The 11,595-nt window shown below is 38.9% G+C and overlaps 1 protein-coding gene across 1 annotated transcript; it reads left to right on the top strand.

The window, feature by feature from the left end:
* On the top strand, positions 1 to 11,544 carry GAS2L3 (growth arrest specific 2 like 3). The gene is made up of 8 exons (XM_009951910.2): positions 1 to 30; positions 997 to 1,165; positions 1,555 to 1,673; positions 3,092 to 3,233; positions 6,944 to 7,007; positions 7,955 to 8,093; positions 9,333 to 9,440; positions 10,168 to 11,544. The coding sequence occupies exons 1-8, from the start codon at positions 1 to 3 to the stop codon at positions 11,542 to 11,544; spliced, it is 2,148 nt and encodes a 715-aa protein (XP_009950212.2).
* The last annotated feature ends 51 nt before the right edge of the window (positions 11,545 to 11,595 follow it).

Below are 11,595 nucleotides of genomic sequence, written 5' to 3'. Positions count from 1 at the left end.
ATGCAGGTGACCATGCAGAATGCAGTTCAGGTAAATGCCTTTTGTAATGTTTGAATCCTGTATAATACTTTATTTTTGTTTTATGGAAAAATCTACCCTGAAGCAAATGAAATGCTAGAATCCACAGAGTTATCTCTAATTTAAAAAAAAAAGGTAATAATTTTCCTGTCTTACAAATGGAACAACGTGACAAGATAGATAACCTAGTGTTATATCAGATAGGTGATCCTTTCTCTTCCTAAATGCTATTACCTAAGAAATTTTTGAAGTCAAAGGCTGAAATTTTTTTAAGAACTTGATGATTAAGAGGTGTTTTTAAAAACCCTATGTTCCAGTTAATCACTTAAATATAAATACATTTAAACACACACACACTCCTGAACTGAAAGAAACTAGTTAAGAATACCAGAAGAACTGTTTCTCTTTGGGAATTTTGTAAATGAAATTTCAGTGTCCTTTTGTTGAAATGTAAAGCTACCTCTCGGTTTGAAAATACACAATCCTTAAGAGAAATGCTAAGGATTCCTGTTAAAGAAGTGTGTTATGTTCTTGCATGGGAATATGTTTCCTTTATTTTAACATCATTATCTTAATGATTTAAACACAAAATGCCTCTGAAATGTTTGATCAGAGAAATCAGTAGTCTGTAGTAAATTATATAATAAACTGCATATATCATTGCTTAAAATGTGCTGGGGAAAAAAAAAAACCACAACAAATTTAATGCATGTTTTCTTATTTAATATTCAGAAAAGTATGTAATTTTAAATCCAAAGAAGTCAAGAGAATGAATGTAGTAGTACTTTTGGTGCAGGAGTTGCTAATGAGAGCTGCACCAGTTGTGATTACTCTTGTGTTGGTGTATCTGTCTGAAGGGGATTGAACACTTACTCTTTGAATAACAGATCTTTACCATAATTCAGAACTGCCAAGTTTTTGTCATCTGACTGCAAATGTTAGAGCTTGCTGTCTTCAGCTTACTGAAATCTTCTGCAGGTCTGGTTTGGAGATGACCTTCCCTTAAGTCCCCGAAGTCCTCTGACTCCCAGACATGGGCCAGGCTTGGCAGATGTGTGCCTGTATGACCAATGGATATCTGTGCGACATGAAGCAACTTTGGTGCCTATGCAAGAAGATCTGTCAATCTGGCTGTCTGGCTTGCTGGGTGAGGTTAAAAAGAAACCACCGTCTAATAAATTGCAAAGTATTTTCCAATATTCCAGTCAATGCTGACACTTAATATCTATAGTACTATTAAGTTCTGATGTATTTGAACCTGAATGGCTAGGAAAATTGCATTAAAATGCATGCTTTGGTTTTAGATTTTATTAGCTGCCGCCTCTTAGAGGTACAATGATTAATCGTTTTAATTGATATTTCTGAATCTTGTTAGTGTAATTAAAATCTAATTAAGTGGACATTTGATTTTGATTTACTTATAAACTTGTACTAATTTTCAGTCTTTAACACTGGAATGCTGTTTGAGTTGCCTCTAAGTTCATATGAAGCTTCTTTGCCTTCTGCAGTGTAAGTAGTATTGACTTTTTTTTTTAGGATTAGAAGTCAAAGCAGAACAACTGCTAGAAGAACTTGATAATGGGGTACTACTCTGCCAACTGGTTGGTGTTCTTCAAAACACAATTAAAAAATCTTGTAGCTCAAATAATTTAAGGGTAAGTCACACTGTGATTTTTGATACATATGTGAACTCTTAAATTGTAAGTAGTAGTAAAAGGAAGGCAGGTAAGTGAGGCTTCCCAAAATAGTGTGCTGTGTATCCAGAGACTGATTAACAGCAGTGTGGCTTTATAGACGGATAAACTGGCCTCATGCAACAAATTACTTGCTTTGTTAATCAAATCCTAAGGTCCCTACTAAGTTTTTATTTTGATTTCAGTCTTGCCAGAGTAAGATCTCGTCCAAGTCAGGAGTTTGTTCTCCTAACATCAGTGTGGGTTGGGAACAAGGTATCGATCGGCACTTGGTGATATGTTTTATGCCAAAAACTGGTGGCTAAACTCTAGTATATAGGTCAGCCATGAAAATATCCAAAATGAGATGTACCTGGAGATGAGCTTCAGTGTTTTTGTTAGGAACCAAGGCTGAGTTGAAACGTGAATCTCGGAACAACTTCCAATCTGTGTTTGTGCAATGAAAAATACTGATATGTCACACTGAAGTATAAAACCATGTAACACTGGTGCAGGAAGCATGTGTTCAATATGCAGGTACCCCGTATAGCTACAACAATGCTTGGATTTGTCAAATAGTAGATCACCAGCTAATGTGCCCTGATCGGTAGTGTTTCCCTTGGGGGCAGTTTCACCATATCCAGACCATAGTTTTTGTGTTTACCTTTTACTGTTTTATCTAGTAAAATAATAGTTTTAAATAATAATGTTTACCAGTAAGTAATATAAGTGCTAATATTAGAATTATTATTGATGGGCGGGGGGGACAAGACAGCAGTCTTAGGATCCCAAATGGTGTTTATACAAGAGCCATATGAATGCTGCAAATCCTTAGGGGTTTTTTAAGGAGGACAAGATGCACAACTTGTGTATTTTTGAACTGCTGCTTTAGTTTTGAAGATAACCAATTTAAAGCCAACACAGTGCTGAATTGCTTTAAAGGAAACTGCCCCTTGCTTCCTTCTGATTCCCTCTGCTTTCTAGATCAGGCTCTAAAATCTTGAAATCTGGCAGCTAAATATAGTTCAGTTGATTTGGGGTTCTCTAGCTGTGCTTATTCTCCTGCTGTGAACAGAGCTGGGCAAGGAGAGTAATTATCCAGACCTGTGAAACCACCAGTAAGGCTTCCACTCAGCATGTGGGGAAATGGGGAGGCAACTTTATGGGCAGCCTGGGGAGAGGCTGCAGAGCTAAGGATTGTTCACTCAGTGACTGTTCACAACGATAAGGTGGAATGCCTTCTACATTAGCATAGCTTATGGTGGGTTGAACACAAAATAGTTACTAACCACTGTTTCTGTATTCTGAATTGAGGGTTTATTTTCCTTTGCAAATATGCTTTGAAATCTGTTCACAACGTTGATGTGCACAATGTACTTTTTGTTTCCTTCCGTTGCCAGAATTTTCCGATGAGAAAAGTTCCATGCAAGAAGGATGCTCCATCAGGATCTTTTTTTGCCAGAGATAACACAGCCAACTTTCTTAACTGGTGTAGGGCCGTGGGAGTTGATGAGACTTACCTCTTTGAATCTGAAGGTTTAGGTAAATCTATCTTTTTGAAAGATTTGCTTTGATCCGTATGTGATAACTTCCTGGTCAGGGAGATATCTTTATAGTCTTTTGAAGCTATTGTCATGACCATGCCTGTCTCGTGCAAGTTATTAATGCTTTTATTTATTTTAAAGCTGTGTTCAAGTAAAAGCCTTGAAAAATCAGTTCAGTGACTGCTCCAACTTGCATGATGCTTTTCTAAACTTCTAAAAGTTGCCATGTGGGATGAAGGGGTGTAGTAACAGCTGTGCAGCAAACAGGCATGCTTTCCTTCAGTAAAAATGCCCACTGAGGAACAGAGGAGAAAAGCATGGTTTTGCTTTCCCTGTGTGGGAAGACCACAGGGCCATGGAGTCAACTCACAATAAGATCCTTTATTTGGTATTAGAGCTCATTCTTGTTGCAGAAAGCCCTCAGAATAATGCATTCATGACTGCTAAATTTGGTAACTACGTCAGGGCGTTGTGCCTGAAGTGGCAACAGTCTGTTGGTAATTAACACTTACTTCAGGACCTACTTGACATGACTCTAAACCATTTGTATTTTCCTATTTAATAAGATAGTTATAAAAATTACTGTGTATATGCCTGCCCCAGTGCACAGTCTATCCCTTTTAATGAGCAGCTTCTAGACTGATACTTCCAGATGGAATAAAAATTTTTTGACTGCTAATTAAGAGGTACTGTGCTTTCATTGCATGGTAAATAATGAAATCCTCTTCTATCAGCCATTATGTCAGTACAAATTAATAAATACAGACCTGTTTGTGGCAAGCCAAATACTGGTTTTTTGGTTGGGTTTTTTGGTTGGTTTGCTTTGGTTGTTTTTTAAAATCAGGCAAAATATCTGCCTGTCAGCAGAGTAGCAAAAAATTGCAAAGTACTTTTGGTTTTGGTAATCAAATGAATTTGTCACAATATTTACTAGATTTTCTTGAAAGCTTTGTGTCATTTAATGCTATATAAATGGGAGACACTGTATTCACTAACTGCTTTTCTTTCAAGCTCTCCTCCCTGCTGGTTGGACTGCCCCTGCCTTCTCTACTGGATAAGTCATCTTTTAAAATAGTTGAGAAAACATCCTAATTTGCATCTGTCTCATTCTGATTTAAGTAGTGAGTGTGTCTCTCTTTCAGTGCCATGAAATACAGATGCATAGGAGAAATGAGCTGTAAGAAAATTAGTTGTGTTTTTTCTTTCAGTTCAACTTGTATGAATTGCATTGCTTAAACATCTTGGTTCCTGTAAGTGGATGGGTAACTAGAACCTGTTTAGCCTCCCTGAGATAAGCAGACAGGATTTCCTAATGCTGTGGCTTTCACTCATAGACAAGAAGTGTTTTGAAGTCTGTAACTCTTGACACAAACTTGTTTTATGGTATAAATATCCTTTGTGAGCCTTTCTGGCAGTTGAAATGAGCAGACTTGTAGCCTCCTTGATGAAACATTCTTTCCACTGATGTTCTCCATCAAACTTTCAAGCCATTCTTTATGAATGAAGTATGCGAGAGACAATTTGACAATTGTCTTTTTCCAATTGGGTACATATAGCAACACATCCTGGAAAGTGTGGATGACTGTGAAGGAAAGTGGCTCCTGAGACAGCAGAAAGGGAGTAGCCACCGTGGGATGTGCCTTGACATGAAGCCAAAACAAATGTCTTGATCTCTGCTAGGGGTATATTTGGATTTTCTCTTCTGGATTCAGGCAAATTATACCACTTCTGTTGCAGCTGACAAAAACACACACACAAAAAAGAGATTAATTGACCTCTAGTACCTTTTAGATTATGGCTGTGTCAACTTTCTGTTCTAGATTTACCCTTCATAATCAGATCTTTTAAAAAGTAGACTTGGAAACTGGAGTAGATGGTGTAAACAAGAACATCTGACTTCATACTCGGCTTATACTTTAGGAAACACTTCAGTCTTATTTAAAGCAAAGTAATTTTAAATATCAAATTGAACATCAAAAAGAGTTAGATTTCATCTGGAAATATAGAGCTGGCTCATTAGGTTTCTTTTCAGAGTGAATTTCCAGTTTCTACTGAATATTGTTACTGTGTGAAGAAAGTCAGACTTGTTCGTATAAATGTTACACTGTATGAAAATGTATCTATGGCTTTTCCCATTTCTTATACTTGATGGTGGTGGCAGAGAGAAGGGTGCTATATGTGGGTTGAGGGGACTTGAATGACCCTTCTCCCAGCCTTTGGTTTCTGAGCTATTAGGCAGTATTCCTAGTTGGCTAAGAAAGCACAGGGGTGGTTTATTTTCTAAAGCAGTCATACAACTGGTCTTAGAACATGTTGAAAGCATCTCAGTTTTGAGGCTTGTATGAAGACAGAGGAGGAAGCAGTTACTTGTGTGTGTGAGTTTTTTAAACTATTTTCTTTCTCTGTTGATGGCCTTGTTTCTTTTTCCTTGCACTCCTAAAGATGGAAGTTTCAAGAAATCAAACCCAGAACAGATGATGTTTTCCTCCTTCTTCCATTCTTCAGTGCAGTAGTAGAAATAATTGAATATTTTTATTTCAAAGAAAACCTGGAAGACCCACCATGGTCATTTTCACACCCTCTGGCTGCCACTCCACTCTTCCATCTCATTCTTCAGCTCTCCTGATTGTTATTTAGTGTGCCTGTGTGGTTAAGTGCATGCAGCTGCTAGAGCTACTCTGAGTTGAGAGGTGCAAAGCAGCCCCTGCTTTAGGCACTAGCTGTGTGAATGTGGGCACAGTCTACAAGAAGCAAAGCCTAGTGCAAAACTCTGCGCTACTAACATACCTGAAATAGTATTGCTTCTTTTCTGTGATCACAGCCAGTATCTGATGTTCAGATCTGAGTGTTTGTCTCTTAAAGCAATGTCATTCTCATCTCCTCCTTATGGTCAGGGATTTTTACTATCCTTTTCAGATAGAGCCTCATGAAGATACTAAATTCTGAAGAAAATCTCTGGGTGAATGAGGTAGGAAATGGGGGCTGATAGGGAAGGGTGAAATGAGAGTATAGCATGGAGTAGGGGAGCTGCCACTGTCAAAGTGGTGTCTTCTAGTGGAATGGGGTGAATCTGCCTTATGGATGGACCCCGCTAGCACCCAGAACTTTTGAAGTGTTAAGAAAAAAGATCTATTGCTTGTTGAAATGGTAACAGTCACCCAGATTATTCTTTCACAGCCAAGGGTTTAAATCACTTAGGCTGGCTGCATAGCTATCCACTAGACATCTAGGTCCCTTGCAGTGTATTCTTCTATGGTTGTTCACATAGAGTGTGTGTGCTTCTCGGTATCTGCATGCCTGAGCATGAGCAGATGGAGTATATTTTCCTATTTGCAGTTGTTGAATGCTTTTCATCGTTAAGACTGTGATAATGTATTTGGGAATAGAGAAGGGAAATCTCTCAAATCTCTTTCTTTCCAGTTCACGTCACAAAGGAACAACATAAAATCAAATAAAGCTTGTTTCTTTTAGGTGGTAGATGAGTTTGATTTCAGGAGTGCCAGGGTGGGTTTAAACACTTCATGGAATAGAAAGTTAGAGTTGGAAAGCGCATAATGCTTTATCCATGATAAAGTAGCTTGCCTCTGGGTAGAACGATGGCAAAGTTATAGTCATCTGTTCCTTATCTTCCCTTCTCTGTACCTAATTGCACAGGCCTCCCCACAGTAAATATGAGCTGTAACTCTCTTTTATTCTCTTCCCTTTTAGTTTTGCACAAGGATCCAAGGCAAGTGTATCTTTGTCTATTGGAAATTGGGCGCATTGTATCCCGGTATGTGATCCACACTTGCTCCTAACAAGAAATTGAAGAATGCATTCTATTAAGCAAAAGCTAAGACAAAGTTAAGACAATATGTGATCATTAAGTGCAATGCAGTAGATGTTAATTCCACGCAGAAAGTGATGAGTAGCTTTTCTAGGACCATGGTACAATATGAGCGTTTTTTCAAAGATCAGATTCTTTTCATGGGGAAGTGCTGATCCACTCTACTTTTTATAGCTGTATGTTTAAATGCTACAGTCAGTTTGTAGATAATGTGTACATCTTGGAAGAACTCACTGAATCACAGAATCACACAGAATGTCAGGGGTTGGAAGGGACCTCTGGAGATCATCTAGTCCAACCCCCAGGGCAGGATCTCCCAGCCTGTTCTGGTGCTCTGCCACCCTTAAAGAAGTTCCTCTTCATGTTTGGATGGAACCTTCTATGTTCAAGTTTGGGCCCATTACCTCTTGTCCTGTCACTGGGCACCACTGAAAAAAGACTGTCCCCATCCTTCTAACACCCACCCTTTAAGTATTTATAAGCATTGATAAGATCCCCCCCATAGTCTTCTCTAGACTAATTAATTAACATAAAATACAGTTTTAAGGTCTTTTCTTTTTAAGCTTTTTGGCAGGTGTCTCTATCATGCTCTAAATTTAGACTTTTAATTTATTTCTAGTGCAGAGCTGGAAGCTTTAAGATAGTTTATCTAAATTGGATTGTGGAGTTTTGACAGTATTTTTATGGCCTTCTCTGGAAGCTCCAAGACCACCTTAGTAGAAACTCAGAGCTACTCCTTCTGTTTGGACTATTAAGGCAGTTATTCCTCTGACTGATTTAGTGCTGTTCCCTGTCAGTGAAGCCACTCAGAACTTTGCATGTTTGTTATCATGAAATTTCTTTCTGTTTTCTTTAGTAAATTTGCAATTAAACTCTCTGGTTTTGTATTTGAGGTATGGAGTTGAACCTCCTGTACTGGTAAAACTAGAGAAGGAAATTGAGCTAGAAGAAACACTGTTGATGACCTCTGGACCACCATCACCTATTAGCACAGCGAAGTCATGTTGTCACCATGGGGAGCTACATGAGGCAGTAAGCACTACTTATTTACTGTGATAACGCGCTTTAAATAAAACTCTTAAGTTTAGTACTTGTATGATCTGGCTCGGTAAGCATAGGCTGTTTTTCATCTAATATTTGTGAGTGTCCTTAAATAGAAAACAGCAAGGTATGCACCTCTTTTGAACAATTTTTTTTTTTTTTAAATGTAAGCAAAATACTGTCTTATGTTTTGGAGTTAATGCCTCAGTGCATATAACTTGCCTTGATTTCCCCTCCCCCGCCCCCCTTGCTTCTTTGGGTAAAAGAAACTCTCGTTCAGTCTTCTGATGTGTCAATAGTCTATGACTGTAACATAAGCTTCTCTTCAATTTGATGTTTTCATAAAGCTTCATCAAATTTTAAAGTAGGCTTTGATGAAATTCTTTTGAAAAAGACTTGAAATAAAACCCCTATAGCTGTACCAATTGGAAATGAGTATGTATGCTGAAAAGGAAATGATTTGTACATCTTGTGAATTGGTCCAAAAGGAACGATGAACAACTTTCCTATTTTGCTTAAAAATGCATGTTGAGACTTTAAAGTTCATCTATTTTAAAGGTCATCTGTGTTGTAATGTAAAACTTCTGCTTCTTTGGGAATGTCAGCCATCAGATCCTCGCTCTCTCTAAAAACTCCTGCTGTTTTTCCTGCTTGGCAATAGTCTTGACCTTCCAATTTTTTAAGTTTCTACGTGGCTGGAAGAGGCACATCTTCTCTAACCCTGGATTTATTTGGGGACTATCTTTCTCCTTTTTTCCGCGCTTTCCTTCTCTTTTGTCACACAGAAGATTAAGTTATAAAAGCCTTGCAAAAATTTAGGGAAAATGCTGAAGTAGCTCTGGGTCAGGATTTGGTCAGAGACCCAGAGACTTGTTTCAATTTCTAGAGACTGTAACAGTGTCTTTACAAAGTCGTGGCTGGAATTGATGCTACCCTGCTTAGTGTTATGCACGAATCTTAAAAATGAAAGTAGAAATAAAACTGAAGAAGTCGTGAAAATTGTATTGGAGCAACTAAAAATATTTGTCTGTACATGCGGTTTGTTCTTGCTTTTAATCTTCTGTTCTCCATTTTGAAGCTCTATGTAGCTGATATTTTCTTGGAATAGAATTCTTGTGTTTTCTTAGATTATGGGATGAAGATATTGGTATCTTCTATTAAATATCTCAATAAACTGTTAAACACATGCTTCTGTCGAAGTACTAACATGCTTTCAATTTTAATAACTAGGTTAAACATATAGCAGAAGATCCTCCCTGCAGTTGTTCCCATCGATTTTCAATTGAATACTTAGCGGAGGGACGTTATAGACTGGGAGATAAAATACTCTTCATACGAGTAAGTAGTTTCTCAGAATTCCAATTTATATTCATAATGGGGAGAGAAATGCTTTTAAGTGGAATACTTCATTTTTATGGCATTGTTTTAGAACTACAGAATGATTTATGTTGGGACACCACATCATCCAATCCCCTATTCAAAGCGGGTGTAGCTACTTAGATCTTATGACCATTGATTTTAACCACACTAAACTAAGTAAGTTAATGCTTTTCTGTGCTGTTTCTAAAATTTCAGTAATAACTTTCAATATAAATAAGGATAATGCTATAGAATACCCTGAGAACGTTGCTTGTTCAAAATCTGGACACTTGGGGTTTATAATTTGCAGAATAGTCGAGCACTCTCTCAGCAGGCATAAGTGTTTTTCTTAGGAAAACATCCATAATTTGAACAAAACCTGTATCCAGAACTCTGTATACTGAATAAAGATGCTGACAGAATGTTTAAAATGTCTTCTGTATATATGCTTTCATTATTTCCCGACACATAATGACTGTCTCTGCAGGAGAAACTATCTAATGAGAGAATTGGGAAGCATAAACCTTATTTATCACGTAATTTCTCTTTTTTTAAAATCTTTCTTTGTAAGAAAGGAGGTCCTATTTTTAGTCAATTTCAGTAGATGTTAATATAAGATGAAGACATAATGCTGCATAAAACAAGACAGAAATCTTTTTTTTTTTTTTTCTTCTCCTTCTCTCACCTTCTCTTCCTCCATTCTCAGATGCTACACGGCAAGCATGTGATGGTACGAGTTGGTGGAGGCTGGGACACTCTTCAAGGTTTTCTGCTTAAATATGATCCATGCAGAGTGCTTCAGTTTGCGACGCTGGAACAAAAAATCCTGGCATTTCAGAAAGGGGTCACCAGTGACAGTGTCCCCAGTTCGTCAGCTAGAATTCAGGAGCCTCCTGTTATGAATCCAATGTCAGCTGTCAATATGTTTCAAAAGCAGACATCAAAACCTCCTACTCCTGTTTCAGCTCGCGGGGCCAGTGCCAAGAAGGCTTTATCTAAACGTCCTCAGTCCCCTGCCCTGGTGTCACCAAAAGTGCCAGTACCCTCATCCTCCACAGCCAAGTCATTGACAGTCAGGTCCAAATTACAAGGATCTTCAGCGACAGGCATGCAGTCTCCTTTCAAACCATTAGCTGGTACCTCGAAGAAACTGGAGTCTCCTGCACACAACTCACCAGCTTCTGCTTCTTTGCAGCCTGTAAGCAAAAGCTCGTCATCTGCAGGAACGAGAACAGCTCTTGTTCACTCCGAAACATTGCGCAAACGTATTCGGTCCCCTGATGCTCCCAATGTGAAATTTGCCCTGGCTCAGGGCTCCCCAGCACCAGCCCTCTCGTCCTCTAAAAAACAACCATCTCACTTGCCTGGGGCAGCTGAAACGATGGCTTCGAAACAGAAGCACGTCCCTGCTAAGTGCAAACCTGTGTCTGCCACTAAAACCAAAGCGAATTCTGTTGCTCCGAGGGCTGCTCGGCCGCCTGTTACAAATCTGCGTGCTGTTGCCAAGTTTGCACATTCTCAGCAGCTCCTTGCAAAACCTTCTTCTGAAAATGCTATTCAGACCTCAGCAACTGGGTCTCAGCATCCTCGGAAAGCTCCACGAACAGCTTCTGACCTGGCAAGGAACCCGAAAAATACTTCAGTCCTAAAACACTCAGCTTCTGCACCTTCCCTTGCAGTTAGCAAAGCATCGAAGTCACCGCCTACGCTGGTATCTACAAGCAAAAACATATCATCATCTGTCAATAAGCAGCCAAACGTCAGTAAGTCCCCTCAGGTTGGATCCACTTCATCCAAACCTCCTGAACGCACTCCCTTATCTGTTGTACGGCTTCCTCAAACTTCAGCCAAAGTGGCAGCAACCAAAAAGCCAGTGCAGCCTTCCACAAAAGGTCAGCCTTCAACCAAAAACTTTCAAGCAAATGAAAGCTTGACTCCAGCAGCCAAGAAGCCTCTCCCTAAGGGAAAATCAGCAATTGCGTGTAACAAAGGAACGCCTGGTGTATCGAAAGGTCCTCTTACGAAGAACAGGCAAGATGATCACTACTTTGTTATGACAGGGAGTAAAAAGCCCAGAAAGTAAACTTATTTGTTTCTTTCGGTCGAAGTCTTAATTTTGTTCAAATGGGCCTCT

The sequence above is a fragment of the Leptosomus discolor genome, chromosome 1 (genome assembly GCF_034619465.1).
Source record: "Leptosomus discolor isolate bLepDis1 chromosome 1, bLepDis1.hap2, whole genome shotgun sequence".
Classification (NCBI taxonomy): domain Eukaryota; kingdom Metazoa; phylum Chordata; class Aves; order Leptosomiformes; family Leptosomidae; genus Leptosomus; species Leptosomus discolor.
Note: the sequence above shows the minus strand (reverse complement) of the source record. Positions and strands in the feature narration are given on the sequence as shown.

Excerpts from the sequence above, each read along its gene's own strand:
- GAS2L3 (XM_009951910.2), top strand. The coding sequence starts at position 1 with ATGCAGGTGACCATGCAGAATGCAGTTCAG. Across the intron at positions 1,166-1,554 it reads CTGGCTGTCTGGCTTGCTGG|GATTAGAAGTCAAAGCAGAA; the intron begins GTGAGGTTAAAA and ends TTTTTTTTTTAG. Across the intron at positions 3,234-6,943 it reads CTTTGAATCTGAAGGTTTAG|TTTTGCACAAGGATCCAAGG; the intron begins GTAAATCTATCT and ends CTTCCCTTTTAG.